Genomic DNA, 21,371 nt, shown 5'->3' on the forward strand with positions numbered 1-21,371 from the left:
CAAATCTAATACTAAAAGTAATGTAACCCCCCCCCCCCAATTTGAGAAACCAATCATACATACAGACATACCATGCATAAATTTTAAAGCCTAGGGGGAAGGGAATATCTCAATTCCCCCATGCCTGATGACAGAGGTGGGTTTTAAGGAGCTTACGAAAGGAAAGGAAGGTGGGGGCAACTCTAATCTCTGCGGGGAGTTGGTTCCAGAGGGTCGGGGCCGCCACAGAGAAGGCTCTTCCCCTGGGTCCCGCCAAACGACATTGTTTAGTCGACGGGACCCGAAGAAGGCCAACTCTGTGGGACCTAACTGGTCGCTGGGATTCGTGTGGCAGAAGAGATAATCTGGTCCAATGCCATGAAGGGCTTTATAGGTCATAACCAACACTTTGAATTGTGACCTGAAACCGATCGGCAACCAATGCAGACTGCGGAGTGTTGGTGTGACATGGGTATATTTAGGAAGGCCCATAATAGCTCTCGCAGCTGCATTCTGCACGATCTGAAGTTTCCGAACACTTTTCAAATCAGTTTCCCAAGGCCTGGTTACACTGTCCCGACATATAACTATCCTTGTTTAGTTTTCCACGAGTTAAGACTGAGAGAAGGTTCAGTAAACAAACAGGCAGATAGAGGAGAGGCTGCCCAGTAGAGGAGCTTCTAGATCAGAGGTCTTTAAACTGGGCACTTTTAAGACTTGTGGACTTCAACTCCCAAAATTCTACAGCCAGCTATGCTGCCTGGAGAATTCTGGGAGTTGAAGTCCACAAGTCTTAAAGTTGCCAAGTTTGGTGACCCCAGGTGTAAATTTTTCACTGTGATGAACAATGGTGTGTTTTGATTCCGTAACTGCGGAAGAAAGATGCTGTGTTCAGAACCAACCCTTCCTCCTCGTTGTGTTTCGCTTAACAAATCCCTTGAATGTCTCTCCCCCACATCTTTTAAATTGCTCTGCAAACGTTGCCAAAAAACCAAAATAAAAATAAAAATCCCTTACGTAGAAGTGCCAATCTTGATGTTCCTGAGTCACTTGCAAAGGCGAGCGGAAATTTATCCTGGCCAGCATTTGCAATGGAAATATCTACCCATTGTTCTGGGCTGCAATTGTCCTCTTTGCATTCAGAACCAGAAATAGAGGTAAGCGAAAGAAGGATGACTACATATTAAAGCAAAAAAGGACATCATATCCTGCTTCTTAGATCTTTCTGAATACACGCTGGCTTGACAAGTGCCTCCGATATGACAAACATTTTCCTCTTCATTCAGATATTTATACATTCATATTCTACCCACAAAGGAAGTTCTATGTTGGGCTACTTTCATTGTTATTTTCAGAAGGGAAACTGGAGGGGAAGTTTACTTATACGAGGAGGAACTACTCTCTCCATCTTGGAGGAAAAGAACTAGGAGAATAAACGTACTTCCTCCCCATCAAATTTGTGAGGAAAGGCTCAATAAATTGCTCAATAATTACACAGCGGCCTAGCGCAGCCTTAAACACTCAAAAGAGCCACAAAGGTCCAATTCTGGAGCGTCCATTTCCCCCACCATAGAGTCTCCTCCTAGCACGGCATCCTGTTTCCTTTACCTGTCCTAACCAAAAGCCCTATCAATTGTGGAGCTGACCGGAAAACCCTCCCCTTGCCAGAGTTTCCTCCTGGCACGCCCTTCTTACCCTCCCCTTGCCATAGAGTTTCCTCCTGGCACGCCCTTCTTCCCTCCCATCCTACCCGGAAGCTCCTCTCAAAATTGTGGTGCTGACTGATGACAGGGAGCCACAGCTGAGGGATGAAAGAGCCACATGAGGCTCCAGAGCTGCAAGTGGCTGACCTAGCGGTTAAGAGACTGGGCTTATTGACTGAAAGATTTGATAGTTTGAGATCCAAGCACCACGTAATGGGGTAAATTCTCACTCCTCACTCCACAGCTCCTGACAGCCTAGGAGTTTGAAAGCATGCAAATGCAAGTAGACAAATAGGTACCACTTTGAGGAGAAGGCAACAGCGTCCCAGTATATAATCATATACTTCAGACAGCTTCAGACAACGCTGGCTCCCTCAGTGAAGAAATGGGAGGTTTATTTTATTTATTTTGTTTACTTGGATTTTTAGGCCGCCTTTCTCCAAAGGAATCAGAATGGCTTACATAATAGAACCAAAACAAAATACAGAGTTTTAAAAACCCAAGTATAAACCTAAGACTAAAACCATTTAAAACCATTCAACCTGATTCATTCCAAACACAATTATACTATCAGCTGGAGCAGAGTATCAATGCTCAGACCTGCTGACAAAGGTGTGTTTTTAAAACTTTTCAAAAAGCCAGGAGAGTAGGGGCGGTGCAAATCTCTGGGGGGAGTTGGCTCCAAAGGACTGGAGCCACCCCAGAGAAGGCCCTTCCCCTAGGCCTGTGATGGCGAAGCTTTTTTCCCCTCGGGTGCCGAAAGCTCGTGTACATACACTATCGCGCCTGCGCGAGTGCCCGCACCCAGAATTCAAGGCCTGGGGAGGGTGAAAATTGCCTCCCCTGCCCCCAGGAGGTCCTCTGGAGGCCAGAAACAGCCCATTTCCCAACTTCTGGTGGCTTGGTAGGCCCATTTTTCACAGGCTCAAGGCTTCCCTGGAGCCTGGGGAAGGCAAAAATGCCCTCCATCCCCCCGGAGGCCCTCTGGAAGCCAAAAATGCTTTCCTTGAGCTCTGTGTGAGCCAAAAATCAGCTGGCCATGGCGCATATGCGTGCTGGAGCTGAGCTAGGGCAATGGTTTGTGTGCCGGCAGATATGGCTCCACATGCCAATTGTGGCACCTGTGCCATATCACTGCCATATCACTGCCCTTGGCCCAGCCAGACGACATTGCTTGGCTGTCGGGACCTGGAGAAGGCCGACTCTGGGATCTAACTGGCTTCTGAGGTATGTGAGGCAGGAGACGGTCGCATAAGTAATCTGGTCCTAACCCAGATTAAAATAGAGCTGGTCATAATTAGAGAGGGACAACCTTTACCTTTTTTAACAGTAATCAGCAGGGAAGGGAATAAATAAGGACAAGATGAAATATTTTATTATTCAGATGCTTCGAAAGCCAAATGTGCATATGCTACTGGAGTTAAAACACGAGGATATGTTTTCAGAAGGGAGAGTGTCTGCTTGACTTTTCATACATACATGTTCTACATAATCCCCACCTACTGGGTTAATACCAAGTTCTCTTCAGTTCCACGCTTATCCTACTGTTAGTGCAGAAAGCTTCAGCATTAAAAATTGGATTCGCAGGTCATGTCTCCCCCATTCGTAATCATCTGGTCGCTCATCTCCTCCTGTATCGGTGGCAGGGGGACTTTCGTCAGAGGGGTTTCGGTTTTGAAAAGGGAATCCGTTTTGAGATGAGGAATGACGTAGAAGGATTTCTGGAAGGATTCCGAAGTGAAGTAGTAGACGAAAGGGTCAAAGCAACAGTTGAGGGTGGCAATACACAGGGTGATTGGGTAGAAGGTCTTGGCGAAGGTCTCCAGAGAGCAGTTGGCGACGGCTTGAGAACGTACGAGGGCATAAAGGAAAAGGATGGAATTGTAGGGGACAAAGCACACCACGAAGATGGTGACGTGCACAACTATCATCTTGAGCACTTTTTCTTTGTTGGTGCCAATCTGGGAGAGGGTGGCGGGCTTCCTAAGGGTCCTCAGAAGTAGCGATGAACACGTAAGGTTGAGCAGAAGGGGAATGATGAAGCCAACCACTTCAATAAATATTGTAATCTTGGACAAATAGGTCTTCCATACGTCTTTGGGAAACCCTTCGAAACACGTTGTTATGCCGTTGGTGGTATTCGTTGTGGAAAACAAGGACGCCAGGATCCCTCCACTGAGTACCAAAACCCACACCCCTGCGCAGACAATTGCCGAGTTGCGTCTTGTCCTGACCAAACGAGACCGGAAGGGGTAGACAATAGCGAGGAAGCGGTCCACACTGATGCAGGTGAGGAATAACATGCTTCCGTAGATGTTGGTCAAGAAGGCCGTTCCCGAGATCTTGCACAGAGGGTCTCCAAAAGGCCAGTTCCGGTTGAAATTGTAGAAGATCTTGAACGGGAGGGTGAAGACGAAGAGCAAGTCTGAGACCGCCAGGTTGGTCATGAAAATGGTGGTCTCGCTCCGCATTTTGATGCGGAACCAGAAGACAAATAAAGAGGCACAGTTGGTGATTAAGCCGAGGATGAAGACCACGCTGTAGACAGCTCCATAGAGGTTGTACTTGAAGGAATCGTCGATCACGCAGGTATGGTTGTTGTGGCTGTGATTTCCCATTCCAGCGCTGAACAAAGTTAAGGGGCATCCATGTACTGATGTTCAGGAATCCCCCACGGCTTCTAGAAGCACCTTCTGCTGGTTGAAAGCTTGCGGCCAAAGAGTCATGATGTGAACCTTTCTCCTGAAGAACACAAAAAAGATTGGGAAAGAGATGAGATCTCAGAGATCTATTTAGTCCTACACAACATAAAAAAAAAACATTGATAGGCAAGAATATCACTCTACTAAGCAAATAATTCCCTCAACACTTTTGACTAAGTCTGCACTTCTATTTCTACTAGTTTTTTCCTCATCATTCCTATCATCCTTTTCCTCTCACTTAGGACTGTATGACTGTAACTTGTTGCTTGTACCCTAAGATATTTATTAATATTGATTGTTTCTCCATTTGACCCCCTATGACAATCATTATGTTGGACCACATGATTCTTGACAAATGTATATTTTTCTTTTATGTACACTGAGAGCATCTGCACCAAGACAAATTCCTTGTGTGTCCAATCACACTTGGCCAATAAAGAATTCTATTCTATTCTATTTGTAGTTTAAGGTTGAATTGTTGGGTCCTTGGTGCTTTCTGAACATACATACATTTATTGATCGATTGATTGATTGGACCTTTATGCCGCCCCTCTCCGAAGACTCAGGGCGGCTCACAACATATAATAAAACAATGCATAACATCGTAAATCCAATTAATTAAATATGAAATCTCAAAAAAAAAAAACCACCTAAAAATCCCCAAATCATTAAAAAAAAACCCAATCATTCCCATTCGATCAGCTTTCTCCCACACATTCATCGGCCAGGGGGCAAGGATTTAATGGCTCCAAGCCTGTCGGCATAAATGAGTCATATAATTCTTGTGGAAGGCAAGGAGGGTGGGGGCAGTATGAATCTACGAGGGGAGCTGATTCCAGAGGTCCGGGCCCCCCACAGAGAAGGCTCTTCCCTTAGGACCAGCCAATTGATGTTGTCTAGTTGACGAGACCTAGATAAGGCCGACTCTGTGGGACCTGACCGGTCACTGGGATTCGTGCGGCAAAAGGCGGTCCCACATGGTTGCTTTCTCGCAATCAACCTAGATCAGTGTTTCCCAACCTTGGCCACTTGAAGATATCTGGACTTCAACTCCCAGAATTCCCCAGCCAGCATTCGCTGGCTGGGGAATTCTGGGAGTTGAAGTCCAAATATCTTCAAGTGGCCAAGGTTGGGAAACACTGACCTAGATAACATCGCCTAGCCAGGGGTGGGATCCACTTATCTACGTCACTGGTTCGCATCGTGACGTTTTGGGCATACGCGTCCCGTCGAACAATTTGACTTCTGCACATGCTCAGTGTCAGGAACTAACTTGAAACACAGCTGAGAAGCTGAGCAACTGTGCTTCAGGCAAAGAAATAAAAGTTAGTATAAGCCTGTAAAATTAATCATTTTATAGTATTGCTAGATAATCATCTGGATTGTAACGGAAGGAAGTAGCCTTTTCTTCTGGTGAAACAGACCTCCTCTCTCCAAGAATGCAGAATATATTTTATTTATTTGTTTGTTTGTTTGATTTCTATGCCGCCCTTCTCGAGACAACTCAGGGCAGTGTACAACATTAACTATAACAATATACTGGGTATTTTTTTAAAAAAAAAATTCCCATACATTTCAAAATACTCGGATTACAATAAAAAAAGTATTTAGTTAGTAAATCATGTATAGTTGTCCCCCCAAATATTTAATAGTTCCAAATTAAATTATTTTCAGTATCATTTCATTTTATTTATTAGATTTGTATGCCGCCCCTCTCCGCAGACTCGGGGCAGCTCACAGCAATAATAAAAAACAATATACAAATGGCAAATCTAATAGTTAAAATATCTAAAAACCCTTATTTAAAACAATACATCCATACAAACATACCATGCATAAACTATATAGGCCAGGGGAGATGGCTCATTTTCCCCATGCCTGATGGCAGAGGTGGAATTTAAGAAGTTTTTGAAAGGCAAGGAGGGTGGGGGCAATCCTAATCTCTGGAGGGAGCTAGTTCCAGAGGGTCGGGGTCACCACAGAGAAAGCTCTCCCCCTGGGTCCCGCCAGATGTCATTGTTTAGTCGATGGGACCCAGAGAAGGTCCACTCTGTGGGACCTAACTGGTTGCTGGGATTCGTGCAGCAGAAGGCAATCCCAGAGATCAATCATGACCTCTAATTTTGTCATCCAGATGTCCAAATTTTCATCTACTTGAATTCCACGTGGATTTCCTTTAACCTCATTGCAATAATTTCATCTTATTCTTACAAACACAATTAAGCCCTTATAATTTACTCCTTCTAGAAACCCTTACCACCACTGCCCAAATAAAATTTAAAAGCTAAGAAAAAAAGAAAGTCTAGTAGTAAAAAAGAAAGGAAAAAAGAACCGAAAAACTATTACTAATGCTAATGCAATATACAAGAAATCTAAATAACTATAAACATTATACAAATTTACTAAAAAAACACCCCATTTTAAAAGATCCCATATACACTCATACACATTCATCCTTGTAGTGGGCAGATAAACCCCTGTGTAATTAACCCCCCCCCCCATTAAATGAGAAAAATGCACAAAGCATCTGGAAGACAATGCTAGCAAAAGAGTCGGGTGATATGATTGGCAGCAGGGAAACAAACATCTGGTGCACAACAGCAGAACAGACATTCCAGCTGCTTGTTTCCTGTTGTAAGACAGGCTCTAACATCTGACCTAGTGTGTAAAGCTGCAGAAGGGCTGGCTGGGGGGGTGGGGAGAACCAGGCCAGTTGCCATCTGTAGGGATTTGAGGAGCAAACGTTAGGCAACGCAAGACACACAACCTCTGCAGAAGAATTTGAACCATGAAGAGTTTGTTTGTAGTACTTAAGCCCCGGGAAGAAGCAAAAAAAACCCCCAAAACACTCACCAACCTCAAAAGTGAGATGCATTCAGTTCAATCTGAGGTACGGGGCATCATTTAACTTTATTTAAAAGCGGTGTTAGAATAAGTGAATCTCGAAATCAAGATTTGGGGTTTGTTTTTTTTTGTTTTTAAAACCCTTCGTATTGTTTGTTTCGTTTTAAAATGCTTTTATGATCTTATTAAAGATTGTGACGTTTTGATAATTGTGGGTATTGCAGTGAAATCACATTCACCATCATCAGGCTGAAGTTTCCAAGCTTCGTGCTGTTGTAAAATGTAAAATGTAAAATTTACAACAGCACGAAGCTTGGAAACTTCAGCCTGATGATGGTGAATGTGATTTCACCGAAACGTCGCATAAACATGCAAAATATTACACAGGGCAAAACCCGAACTCAGAACAATCTACATACATATACCCGTGAAAATTTACGAAAACAAATATATATATATATATATACCAAGAATAGTCCTAAAAATGCGAGTTCCAGGTACATACGTGAATGATGAGGCAGCAGCCATCTCGATCACCGGAACATAGAACATATTAAAGTTTCTATGTTCCGGTGATCGAGATGGCTGCTGCCTCATCACATATATATATAATGTGTTACAAATCTGGGAACAGTTTTTGCTTAAGTTTACTTAACTGGATGTTAGTTAACCAAAGTTGTATAACCAGTGGATGGCCACACGAATCAAACTGAATAAATAAGATACTATAACCATTATACAATGCTTCATGTTCTAGTATTAGAAGAAAGTGCAATATTAATGGACTTTTCTCAGAATTCTCTAAGCCTTCGATTTGCCCTCCTTTTATATATGTTTTCCCCAAAATAAGACAGCTCCTGATAATAAGGCCAATTGGGCTTTTGAGTGCATGGCAATAAGGCCAAGTGCATATTTTAGGGTTCAAAAAATATAAGACAAGGTCTTATTTTCAGGGAAATACAATATGTATGTATGCATGCATGTTGATCTATTGGAGAACTCAATCTGATTGGGGAAAAATAAGCATTCCCTTTAAAAAATGAAGGGAAAGAAAAGAAACCCATATTTAAGAAAAGAAGAAAGAAATCTTTTCACTCGTCATCTTTTAATTTTTCTAAAACGTATACTTTTTATTACTACCTATGATAACTGTGGATGAACCAGGTCATATTTCCCTAATGTTATTTATATTCCTTAATATAAAATAGCCTACACTAGCATAGGAATTTTTGGTTTTTAGCTTAGTTCAGCAATTTTCAAACTAGTAATCTTACACTAAATTTAGTAAAATTGAATGCATTTTGCAGGCTAAATCATCTATAAATTGAAGATAATTTCACAAAAAGGGGGGCACAGGCTTTTATGAGCAAAATAAAAATATAAGTATTAATTTTTTATTTCAATTTTCATTTCATTGTGTGCAGAAATGTTCAACCTAGTTTCCAAGTGAACGATGTTTTCAAATTGACCAAATATAAGCCCCTAAAATAAAGAATTTTCGGTTCAGGTCACACAGACCCAGGAACAGTACAGGTATATAGTGTTTTTGGACAGAACAGCAGGGTTAAATTGCTAGTGCTAATTTTGCCATTGCTGCAGATTCTCTAAATCAGAGTTCCTAATCAATTATTGTCAGTTTTGTGACTTTCTTCCACTTTTTTGAAAAGTTTTCTTTAATAGAACTTAAAGATAAAAATCAACAAGCATGAATAGTAAGAGGGAAAGAGAGAGAGAAAGAAAGAATAAAGAGAAAAAGAGAGGACAGCAGAAAACAAAAACTGGGGAAAAAACAGAAATGTAAAAAGGAAGTGACTTCCAATTCTTTTACAAAAGATACAAATAAAGCTTGAATTCAACCTTTGGTTCACAGAAACCAGAAATCTATATTTCTATAGATTTCACTTTCAAATATTCCCTTTTCAAACGTTTTTATCTATCATTGAATCCTTCCATTATAATTTATATTTATAATTAAATAAATTATAATTAGATTTTTCTTACAAAAAGTCCACTAAAAGCTTCCATTTAAAGTTCAGTTTTGTGCACCTTCACTTTAATGAGAATTTTTAATTTTGCCATCTCAAGCAAGTTGCATCGTTTCTGCCTTTCTTCCAAAATCTATTCTCATTGCTGCAAGCAGAGCTCTCATTAAATTATGCTGTTTCTTGTTGAGCATTAATACACTTTCAAATCAACTTCACATGAACCACCCTTAATAAAAAATGTCCCTTAATTACATATAACATTCCAAGTTGAATCCGCGGAACTGGTATTTCTGTTTTCCATATATTCAAAACCAGACTGGCTAAAGGAAGTTCTGCCTTTCTGTTTACAAACCACTTTATATTTGCTACCTAAAGACACACAAAAGCCCATTCTTTCATTTTTGGTTCCTTTTGTGAGGGAGCTAGCACAATAACCATCCCTGTTGTCTGTATGCATTTGTCCCTTTTTTCTCTTGTTGCTCCAGCAACGGAAAACATTCACAAAGAAATTCGGTGGCTATAGTAAAGCACAATGTGCGCGCTGTTGGAACTCAATTCGTCTACTACACATATAAGTTCAGTGTGGTAGCTTTCAGGTACAGTGGTACCTCTACCTAAGAACACCTCTACTTAAGAACTTTTCTAGATAAGAACATGTTTATTTTTACACCCTTTGCTTGCAGCGCCGCTGCGGTGTCCTTTTTCGTAAAAATAACAATGTTCATTTTTACGTCAAGACCTCCCTTTGAAGGAGCTGGGGAATCCCTCCCACTAAGAGATTCCGGGGGCAGAGCTTTGACGTCACCGGCAGGTTGCTAAGGACGCCAAGGGGATCACTTCCTGGATTCCATGGAATCCAGGAAGTGATCACCTTGGCGTCCTTAGTAACCTGCCGGTGACGTCAAAGCTCCGTCCTAGGAATCTCTTCATGGGAGGGATTCCCCATTCGGGTTCGAGTTCGGGTTCGGTTCCGTTTCGTCCGAATTTTGCGTAAAGTTCGTCCGAACTTGCTGAGCCTGAACACCGTTGGGTTTGCCCATCACTAGTCCTCACACAATATTTCACTTGCTACGCAGAAACTGAATATTGCACCACTGGGCATGCACGCGCAGAAACTGAATATTGCGCCACTGGGCGTGCACGCGCCCAGTGGACATGCATGGATCCATGATGGACTCAGAGGGCGCACTTGTAGTGCCAAAGAGGAGCAAACTGTCATGCGCAGAGGGCTTTTTGCCAGCCACTTTCAAGGAGCAGCTATCAGAGGACTAGTTTGGGGGTGTAGCCAGCCGGCCATCACCTCCCTCCAGAGATCTGAACTGCCCCCACCCTCCTCGCCTTCCGTAAGAGCCTTAAGACCTACCCTGTTTCCCCGATAGTAAGAGACCCCCGATTGTAAGATGTATTGGGGGTTTCAGGGGGGTCGGCTAATATAAGCCATACCCCGAAAGTAAGACATATGTCTTACTTTCGGGGAAACACGGGGGTATTGCCGCCTCCCTCTCATCTAGCTGCGCACCGCCTCCTGCCCACTTCCGCGCCGCCCCCTCCATACATCACCGCGTCTGCCGCCTCCGTCTGATCCAAATGAGCGCCGCCTCCTGCCCACGCCTGCGCCGTCCCCCTCTCCATACGTCGCCGCGTCTGCCACCTCCCTCTGATCTTAATGAGCGACGCCTCCTGCCCACTTCCGCGCCACCCCCCCTCCATACGTCACCGCGTCTAAATGTTAATTTTATGGTTAAAACAAAAAAATTGTCAATTTTTTTCCAATATAAGACATACCCCGAAAGTAAGACATAGTGGGGCTTTTGGGGATAAAAAGAAAGTAAGACACTGTCTTACTTTCGGGGAAACACGGTATCTATTTCACCAGGCATGGGGCAATTAGCACATGCCCCCCTTCTGACCATTAAAAGTTATGTGTGGCTATGATTGTTAATATTGATTGTTTGATTGTGTAATATTGATTGCTTTTTAAGATTATTATTATTATTATTATTATTATTATTATTATTATTATTATTATTATACTTGTATGCCGCCCCTCCCCAAAGTCTTGGAGCAGCTCACAACAACTAATACATGAGATACAAATCGAATATTAAAAACAATTTTAAAAATCCTTAAAAAAAACAGTCATACGATCCAAACAAACCATACATAAAATGGAACAGCTGGGGGAATGTCAGTTTCCCCAAGCCTGGCGATATAGGTGAGTTTTTAGAAGTTTGCAGAAGGCAAGAAGGGTGGGGGCAGTCCTAATCTCCAGGGCTTAGTCATAGCTTTAATTATTAGATTTGTACCTGTATTGTTTTTGTTGTTGTTGTGAGCCGCCCCAAGTCTCTGGACAGGTCTGGCATACAAGTCTAATAAATAATAATAATAATAATAATAATAATAATAATAATAATAATAATAATAATAATAATAATAATAATATTCAGCGAGTGGGGACAAATTTCCACCACCAGTTCGGGCGAACCGGTCTGAATAGGCACAACCCATCACTGAATTACTGGCCAAACTTCTTCTAGTAGCCACGGACACATGCGTGAAGCCTTCAACAGTTGACTTGTCTTGAAGACTTTCTCTTCCAATTGCCTGTGTCTTAGAGGGGGTTGGCCACAGGAAGTATTATTATTTTTACAAATGATTTAAGGCAATGAACATATCCAAACACATATCCAAATAAACGTCTCGTCTTAAATCAAAGGTTCCCCTGTCTTCTAGGCACTCGTCAAAAGCTTTGGGAATGGAGACCAGACGCTCAGAAAATCTAATTAGTTACGGAACCAAATGGGAAAGTCATTAACTGTATGACTAGGGAACAATAGTATTAGCAATGTTTCATTTTAATTCAGCAAGAACAATTCAAAGTCACTTTAAAGGTATTGAAGCCCAGGGGAAAATGTCTATTGAAACTGGGAAGGAGAAGAAGCAAATCAGAGAGATAGAGAGTGAATATAATATATAATAAACAGACAGCTAGATAGATAGAGTATGTCATTTTTGGGGGTATATTTACTGCCTTGAATTATTTGTAAAAATAATACAGATGAGTGGAGACGTTGGGGGGGATGAATACAATATATAGTAAACAGACAACTATATAGCCAGGGTATATCATGTGAACCAGAGAATCTTGATCCTAAATAAGAAATGTTTTGCGATAGAGGAATGGTTGTTATACTGTAGATAAAATTTGCTTTCCATATTGGATGGGTTCACCGATCATGCTAGCGCATGGGTCATTTAAAACAATTAGAACTGGCTGAGTCACTTAGATCATGAATCATGGCATGAGTATCCCAATGGCTTGATGCGCTGTGCAACTGGACCAGCTCTAATTTGTTTGCCAATGCTAAGTCAAAAGCAAACGGAAACAACATTATTGCACAGGATAACAAGCATATCCAATGGCCTAATTTTTCCTGAACAGAAGGGATTTATTTGCAAGAGATATCTTTGCAAACTGTTCTGGAAAAAGAACTTTGGTCAGTTCTATTCTAATATCAGATTCGTCTTCATGTCCTACAAAAATCAACACAACTATGAAACCAAATAGAAAGAAAATTGCCATTTGCCGCTGCCCATTTCAAATTTTAAAACTATTAAAAAAACAATTGACATTTGATTTTCTACTTCCCCATCTGTTCATTAAATGATATTCCTTCAATTATTTGCAACTTCTAGCCACCGCATAGATAGATTATGCATTAAACATGGTATTAAAACCCTTGATTTGGGCATTATGCCGTGATTCCATAACTATCCCAACAATATTATAAAGACTGTATTAATTTTGATCTCTTTAGATGCTTTGTGTTAATAATATAATATGGGTTGGGTTTACATAACCCATTGTCCTCTCTAAAGAAGGAAGAGAAAGACAGGGAGACAAATACATTTGTGAAATCATACAGAGTAATGAACAATTCTCTCCTTCATTAAAAACTCTGAAAGTAGTTTTTACAATTACAAAGGATTCTTTTTTGCTCCACTGGCTCTAACCCAATAACTGGGAGAAGAACCAGCTCTTTAAGATGGGTTATTGGGTTGGGGACCTGCCTGATCCATGGTAAGGTTGTTCCACAGGGCAGGGGAAAAGTACAGAAAAAGTACACACCGGTGTTTTCTACCTCCAGCACCAAATGAATGGCTACCACATTTGTTGACTTTTTAGAATTCAGGATAATCCTCCCGTGCAGTAGTGGGTTCTAAAATTTATTTATTTATTTATTTATTAGATTTGTATGCCGCCCCTCTCCGTAGACTCGGGGCGGCTCACAACAATAATACGAACAATATATCACAAATCTAATATTAAGAAGTCTCTAAAAATCCCCTTATTTAAAAACAAACATACACACAAACACACCATGCATAAATTATATAGGCCAGGGGGAGATGTCTCAGTTCCCCCATGCCTGACGGCAGAGGTGGGTTTTAAGAAGTTTACGAAAGGCAAGGAGGGTGGGAGCAATCCTAATCTCTGGGAGGAGCTGGTTCCAGAGGGTCGGGGCCGCCACAGAGAAGGCTCTTCCCCGGGTCCCACCAGACGACATTGTTTAGTTGACGGGACCCGGAGAAGGCCAACTCTGTGGGACCTAACTGGTCGCTGGGATTCGCATCACTGGTGCTACTTCTTAGGACTGGGCCGAACTGGGAGCACCCCACTGCAACTCCTGTGTAGTAGTAGATCAAGTGATGCCATTACCAAATAGCTTGGGAATATTATTTGTCGAAATAAAGGCAATCTAAAAATTGAAAAAAACCTACTTTCGGAGTTTTTAATAAAGGAGAGAGTTGTTCATCACCCTATATGATTGCACAAATATATTCTATTTGTCTCCCCGTCTTTCTCTTCCATCTTTAAAAAGGACAATACAGGGTGTGTTCCAAAAGTAATGCAATTATTTTTTTTAAAAGTAAGTTATTGAACAGATTTGCACAACACTTAAAATTCTTCAAAGTACTGTCCTTGGGCCTCTACACATTTTTTCCAGCAACTCTGCCATGACCGGTATGCACCCTGGAAGGCGTCTTCAGGGACCCTCGCAAGGTCTTTGTCATGGCTGATTGGATCTCTTCTATGGACAAAAACCGGGTTCCTTTCAGGGCTGCCTTAATCCGAAGGAACAAAAAGAAGTCTGCTGGGGCGACATAAGGATTATAGGGGGGGTGGGGCAGCATTGGCACCTGGTGTTTGGCCAGGAACTCACGGACTCGTAGCGCGTTGTGGCAAGGCACGTTTTTCATCCATAGAAGAGATCCAATTAGCCGTGACGAAGACCTTGCAAGAGGTTCCTGAAGACGCCTTCCAGGGCGCATACCGGTCATGGATGGATGGCTATGATATTGTGGAATCTATCTGTTGTCCACAGTATAAAATGCTTAGCTATAGATCTCCTTTGGGTTTAATAAACAATAAAAATACATTTGTTTTTAAAAGATTACCTGTAGCTCTCTCTTGGGAATTAAGACACAACGAAACAAACTTATTTTTAAAAGGGCAGACAAAAATCCTTTAGTTGCACAACAGAGTGGCGCATTAAGGAGTACTATTTTTGGATGTCAAATCACTTTAGTGTAATAATTAATAACAGCGTGAATTCGTCTGTAGACTTTTGTTCCTCTTTTATTCTCAGATTTATCCAGGGTGTTATTTTATTGTCTGAACCCCTTTTTCCTAATGTTTTAAAGACTTTCTAGAGGAGGTAGAGAAATAAGAATGTACACATGTATTGTGTTTGTCCATTAAATTTATCTTTAGAAAGTGAATTAATCTTTCCAGCTGCCCTAATTGCTATGACTAAACCCGAAGGAGGAAGTTTGTAATGCATCTGGAAAGTACAGATGTTGTAGCCCTGAATGACAGCATCCTGCACATTAATGGTGCTCAATAGATTCTTAAATATGATCTGCAGCTGCGACCATCGCTACCTTTAGAAAAAAACAGAAAATCAAGGCGCATTGGTATTTGTAGCAGGAACAAGCCACAGGATTATTGAATCAGCTGCAGAATGCTGGAGGGGACACCAGCTGGTTCAGGTTCTGTCCGTAAATTCTACAGGGAATTCTCAACTTACAATGGTTCATTTAGTGACCCTTCCAAGATAGAACGGCACTGGAAAAAGTGACTGATGACCATTTTTCACACTTAGGACTACTGCAGCATCCCCAATGAGCGCATGATCAAAATTCGGATACTTGGCAACTGATTCATATTTATGAACGTTGCATTGTCCTGTGGTCACAAGATCCCTTTTTTGCGAACTTCTGACAAGCAAAGTCCAGATACTGGAACACTCCTCCAAAATGTTATCCCCAATAAGTTGAATGCTCTCATAAACTTTTGAGAAACTCTACATCTGGGAAAGAATAGAATAGAATAGAATCCCAGCGACCAATTAGGTCCCACAGAGTTGGCCTTCTCCGGGTTCCGTCGCCAAAGCAATGTCGTCTGGCGGGACCCAGGGGAAGAGCCTTCTCTGTGGCGGCCCTGGCCCTCTGGAATCAACTCCCCTCGGAGATTAGGACTGCCCCCACCCTCCTTGCCTTCCGTAAATTCCTGAAAACCCAGGTATGGGGAAATTGATTCCCCTGACTGTCCTGCTTTATGTATGGTTATGATTGTATGATTGTTTTTAAATAAGGGTTTTTATAACTGTTTGTTTTTAACAGTTAGATTTGTACAATGTATTGTTGTTGGAAGCCGCTCTGAGTCTTCGTAGAGGGGCGGCATACAAATCTAAATAATAATAATAATAATAATAATAATAATAATAATAATAATAATAATAATAATAGTAATAAAAATAGAATAGAAAATAGAATAGACTATGGAGTGGAGCAGAGCGGAACAGAACAGAACAAAATAAAATACAGTCTAGACTAGACTATGGAGTGGAGTGACGTAATAGAAAATACAATAGAAAATAGAATAGAATAGAATAGAATTCTTTATTGGCCAGGTGTGATTGGACACAGAAGGAATTTGTCTTTGGTGTGTAGACTCTCAGTGTACATAAAAGAAGAGATACATTTGTCAAGAATCTTGAGGTACACATAATGACCATAAAGCCCTTCATGGCATCGGACCAGAATATCTCCGAGACCGCCTTCTGCCGCACGAATCCCAGCGACCGATTAGGTCCCACATAGTGGGCCTTCTCCAGGTCCTGTCAACTAAACAATGTCGTCTGATGGGCCCCAGGGGAAGAGCCTTCTCTGTGGCAGCCCCGACTCTCTGGAACCAGCTCCCCCCAGAGATTAGAACTGCCCCTACCCTCCTTGCCTTTTGTAAGATCCTTAAAACCCACCGTTGTTGTCAGGCTTGGGGGAACTGAGACATCTCCCCCGGGCATATACAATTTATGCATGGTATGTTTGTATGTATGTTTGTTTAGAAATATGGGGTTTTTAAAATATTTTAAATTATAATTATTAGATTTGTCATGAACTGTTTTATTGTGTTTTGAGCCGCCCCGAGTCTGCGGAGAGGGGCGGCATACAAATCTGATAAATAAATAAATAAAATAAAATAAATAAATCACAGGATACAAATAAGCAATCAGGAAACAATATTAGTATAAATGTAGGCAAACAAGCAACAAGTTACAGTCATACATAAGTGGGGAGGAGATGGGTGATAGGAAGGATGATAATAGTAATAGTAATGCAGCCTTAATGAATAGTTTGACAGAGAAACTTGACTGTAGTGATTTGCCAACTCTGCCTCTTGGCAGGCTAAGGACATAGTATCAGTAACAATAGAAAGTGAGTGTGATCTCTTAAAAACATTTGCATGTATAAAATTTTCTTGAAAGAGAAATGCCAAAAATCCGAATACAGTGATCCCTCGATTTTCGCGGGTTCAAACTTCGCAAAACGCTATACCACGGTTTTTCAAAAAATATTAATTAAAAAATACTCCGTGGGTTTTTTTCTATACCACGGTTTTTCCCACCCGATGACATCATATGTCATCACCAAGAGTCACTTCTCTCTCTCTTTCTCTTTCTTTCTTGTCATTCTCTGCTTCAATCATTTTCTCATTTCTCTTTTTTTCTCCCTTTTTCTATCATTTCTCTCTCTCTCTCTACCTTCCACTCTCCCCCCTCTTGCTCTCTCTCTCTTTCTCCCTCTCCCTCTCTGTGAGAACGCCTGCCCCCACCTCTCCTGCAGCCCCCTCGCTGATAGCTGGGACGAAAGTGCTCTCAGCTAAGGGACTGTGAGAGGGGCGAGGCAGGCATTCTGAAAGCGCTCAGAGTGGCTACCGGCCGAATGAGGAGGATGAGAAGCCGTAGCTGCCAGCGCTGCTGCAGGAGGACCCGTGTCCGAAGAAAGCCGGTGAGAGGGGTGGATCGGGCGGGCGGTAGCGGCGAGGGAGCCGGAGGCGCTGGGGGGGCGGGGGCATCCGACATTCAAAGCAATCTTTGCCGGCCTCCACACTTTCGTCGCTCCCTGCCCTAATTTCAAGCCCGGCTCTTTGCGCTGCCTTGAAAAAGGGTGCGTGGGGGTAGTTTTTGGCCGTCCATAGCCAAAAATAGTGTTTTTACTTCCGCACCGCTACTTTGCGGAAAATCGACTTTCGCGGGAGGTCTCGGAACGTAACCCCCGCGAAAATCGAGGGAACACTGTAGTCAGGATCTGGCAAAAGCTTGCAATCGTAAATACGGGCATTAGGAACCGAGTATCTTCGATGAATGGGAATTAATTGTGGGCAAACCTTTAATACAGGGATCCCCAAACTTGGCAACATTAAGACTTGTGGACTTCAACTTCCAGAATTCTCCAGCCAGCTATGCTTGCTGGAGAATTCTGGGAGTTGAAGTCCACAAGTCTTAATGTTGCCAAGTTTGAAGACCTCTGCTTTAATAAATATTCAGTTTTCTCCAGCCGGAATGAAAAAAAAAGAAGCTTAAGGTCCATTATTATTTATTGGCCCAGGGTGAACTCCCACTATCCTTATAGAGTGAAGCCCTTAAAATTTAGCATTTAAGACTTTGGGACAGGGCATTGGAGAGAGAGAGAGAGAAGAGAGGCTAACCAGCCCAAGGCCTTATGCAAATATGAAGCCATGCCACTATTTGTGAATTTTTACAGTGGGAAATAGAGAAAAGGGAAAGTAGCCACCTTAGATCACTGAAGGTTCTAACTTCTGTGAACTTTCCCAGATGTGGAGTTTCTCCAAGGTTTATGGGAGCATCCAATTTATTGGGGATTTAATTTAATTTAAATCAGTCTAAATGACTTCTATGCTGCTCAATCCCAATGGGACTCAGAGCAGCTTACAACAATAAACAGTACATACAATAAACAAGTCAAATTATTAGTAATAAGAACATTAAAACCCATAATAAATTTTTATTAATATTGATTGTTTCTTCATTGCTTATTTGACCCCTATGACAATCATTAAGTGTTGCACCACATGGTTCTTGACAAATGTATCATTTTTCTTTTATGTAGGCTGAGAGCATCTGCACCAAGATAAATTCCTTGTGTGTCCAATCACACTTGGCCAATAAAATCTATCTATCTATCTATCTATCTATCTATCTATCTATCTATCTATCTATCTATCTATCTATCTATCTAAACTCACATATACAGTATACATAAACAAACATTTTGGGGATAACACTTTGGAGGGTGCTACTTTAGGCTTTGGAATCTAGCAGCTTCCTCAGATCTGGAGGATCCTCTGGAATGGATTTCAAGAGGAAGGTACTTTTAAGGAGACCAAGATAGCCAGTATTCTGTTCTCTTAACTCACTGGCTTCAGAAAGGCATGATTAGAATATACTGTACAGTATTAGGATTTTCTTGGGAGGGGAAAAAGGTGTTTTGCAGATACTTTTTGGCGACCAAAAGCACAAAAGAAAGAGCGGGGAGGGAGAGAGAACAGTTCGGCTCGGCTGCTTAAGTTTTGCCAACCTCCCCCCCAACGCGGTCCCTCCTTTCCCCCCTTCCTAGTCTTCCCCCTCCTCGCTCGGATTTCGCCCTTCTTGCGCAGGGACGCGCGCAGGGATCCATCGCGCAGTCGACCGAAGAGCGCAGGGGCTAGGAAAAGCGCAGCTGAGTTTGTTTGGTTTTTTTAAGAAGGAATCTCGGGACAAAGACCCGGAGAGGCAGAAGGATCCTCCACCCTCCTCTTCTCCAAGGAAGACCCCCGCCACCCCGCTTTTCAAAGGACTCCCCCGCCGGGATGTGGCCGCGGAGGTTCTCTCCATGCGCCCCTGGCCTCCCGCGCACTCTACAGTAGATCGCTCGCTCGGTCGCCTTACCCAACAAAGGGAAGCGGCTCAAGACGGGATGCGCGGACCCAGGCGGTAGCCCCTCGCTCCGGCTGGGCTGCAAAGAGGCTTCCTGCCGGGCAGCGCCATCCTTCGCTCCGTCCCCGGGCTTCCCCGCTCGGATCTCTCCGGCCCGGCGGCTCTCTCTTGCGCTCCGTTCCGTCCCGGGAGGCGGCGGCAGCTTAGGAAGGGGAGACCTTCGTGCCGCTCTCCGACCGGGACTCCACCAGCCCGACCTCGACTCCTTTGTTTGTTTCTGCTGGAAGGAGCCGCCTGCGGAGCCTCGGGGCGCCCCCCGACCCACTTTGCGCGCCGGGTTCGCGTGCGCGCCGCGCTGGGTCGGACGGAGGGAGGGAAAGGCGAGGCGGAGGAGGACGAGGGGCTGCAGCCGGGCTCGGAGGGGGTTGGGGGTGGAGGAGAGACGGGGGTCTTCGAAGGGGATTGGATGGCGAGCGGATCGTGGCAGGATCCGGGGGGAACTGGCCCGGCCTTTCGGTTTTGCCTTCTTGTCCCCGCCTCCATTCGGGGCTGAGATGTGGGGGGGGGGGAGCTCTCGGAGGAGGAGAGGAAGAGGAGGAGGATCGGTTTTCTCTCACCCACCCACCCCCGGGTAATTTACTTTGTGGATTAGTTGAGATGGGAACTAAAATCTTGGGCCCGGATCGATTGCAAAAGGAAGGGGGGAAACGGGAGGTCGCTGCAGACCAACGGCGCTCCGGATTGCAGGATTTAAGATACAGTAGATGGATTTGCTAAGGATCGGGCTGGGTGTTTTTTCAACCTTGGGAATGAAGTTGGGTGTGCGTTTCATCTCCCAGAAGTTCCCAGGCAGCAGTGCTAGCTGGGGAGTGCTGGGAGTTTAAGTTTACCCATCTTAAAGTTGGCAAGATTGAGAAAGTCTATTTTGTCCAGATACACACACACATACAGAGGGGCAAAGTTGGCTCTTCTATGACTTCTGGACTTCAATTCCCAGAATTCCTGAGCCAATCATCCCAGCTCAGGAATTCTGGGAGTTGAAGTCCACATGTCATAGAAGAGCTAGCTTTGCCTCCTCCTGTGCTTGGCAATTGAACCTGCCTCTAGAATGCTGAGGATCCGGTGGCAGGATAAGGTGCCTGACACTGAGGTCCTCTCCACCCTGCTGATGAAAGCCCAGACACGGTGGGCAGGCTATGTTGCCAGGATGCCAGACCATTGCATCCCTAAACAGCTCCTCTATGGTGAACTACCTAAAGCAAAGTGATCACACGGGGGACAAAGTAAGCGATACAAAGACACAGCGAAAGCCTCCTTCAAGTCTCTCGATTTTGACACCACCTCCTGGGAAACCCTAGCACAAGGTCGACCAACATGGCATGGCTGATCCACCAAGGCTGCCCGACATCTGAGGCCAGGAGAACATTCATAGCAGAAGAGAAACAAGCACTCACTCCGCAAAGCCAGAGCTGCAAATGCTGTGACAATGGTGTCCACACATGTCTGTCCAACATGTGGCAGAACATTTCATGCCTATATAGGCCTTACCAGCCATCTGAGACAGATCCACAATCCATTAGATGTCCTCCTCAAACAAAATCTATCTATCTATCTATCTATCTATCTATCTATCTATCTATCTATCTATCTATCTAGCTTGTATGCCGCCCCTCTTGGTAGACTCGGGGCGGCTAACAACAATAATAAAACAGCATATAACAAATCTAATATTTAAAATAACTAAAAACCCTTACTAAAAACCAAACATACACACAAACATACCATGCATAAATTGTATAGGCATGGGGGGAAAGGAATACAGTGTTCCCTCAATTTTCACAGGGGATGCATACTGAGATCGCCCGCGAAAGTCGA

The 21,371-nt window shown here is 43.2% G+C and overlaps 1 protein-coding gene across 1 annotated transcript; it reads right to left on the minus strand.

Moving 5' to 3' along the window:
* Positions 1 to 3,035: 3,035 nt before the first annotated feature.
* Positions 3,036 to 20,037, minus strand: LPAR4 (lysophosphatidic acid receptor 4). Its single transcript, XM_070758315.1, has 2 exons — positions 19,509 to 20,037; positions 3,036 to 4,424 (listed from the first exon to the last, which is right to left on the minus strand). Exon 2 carries the CDS (start codon positions 4,298 to 4,300, stop codon positions 3,251 to 3,253), a length of 1,050 nt encoding a protein of 349 aa, XP_070614416.1. The 5' UTR covers positions 4,301 to 4,424; positions 19,509 to 20,037; the 3' UTR covers positions 3,036 to 3,250.
* Positions 20,038 to 21,371: the final 1,334 nt, after the last annotated feature.

Source organism: Erythrolamprus reginae, chromosome 8 (genome assembly GCF_031021105.1).
Source record: "Erythrolamprus reginae isolate rEryReg1 chromosome 8, rEryReg1.hap1, whole genome shotgun sequence".
In the NCBI taxonomy this organism is placed as follows: Eukaryota; Metazoa; Chordata; class Lepidosauria; order Squamata; family Dipsadidae; genus Erythrolamprus; species Erythrolamprus reginae.

Excerpts from the sequence above, each read along its gene's own strand:
- LPAR4 (XM_070758315.1), bottom strand. The coding sequence starts at position 4,300 with ATGGGAAATCACAGCCACAACAACCATACCTGCGTGATCGACGATTCC.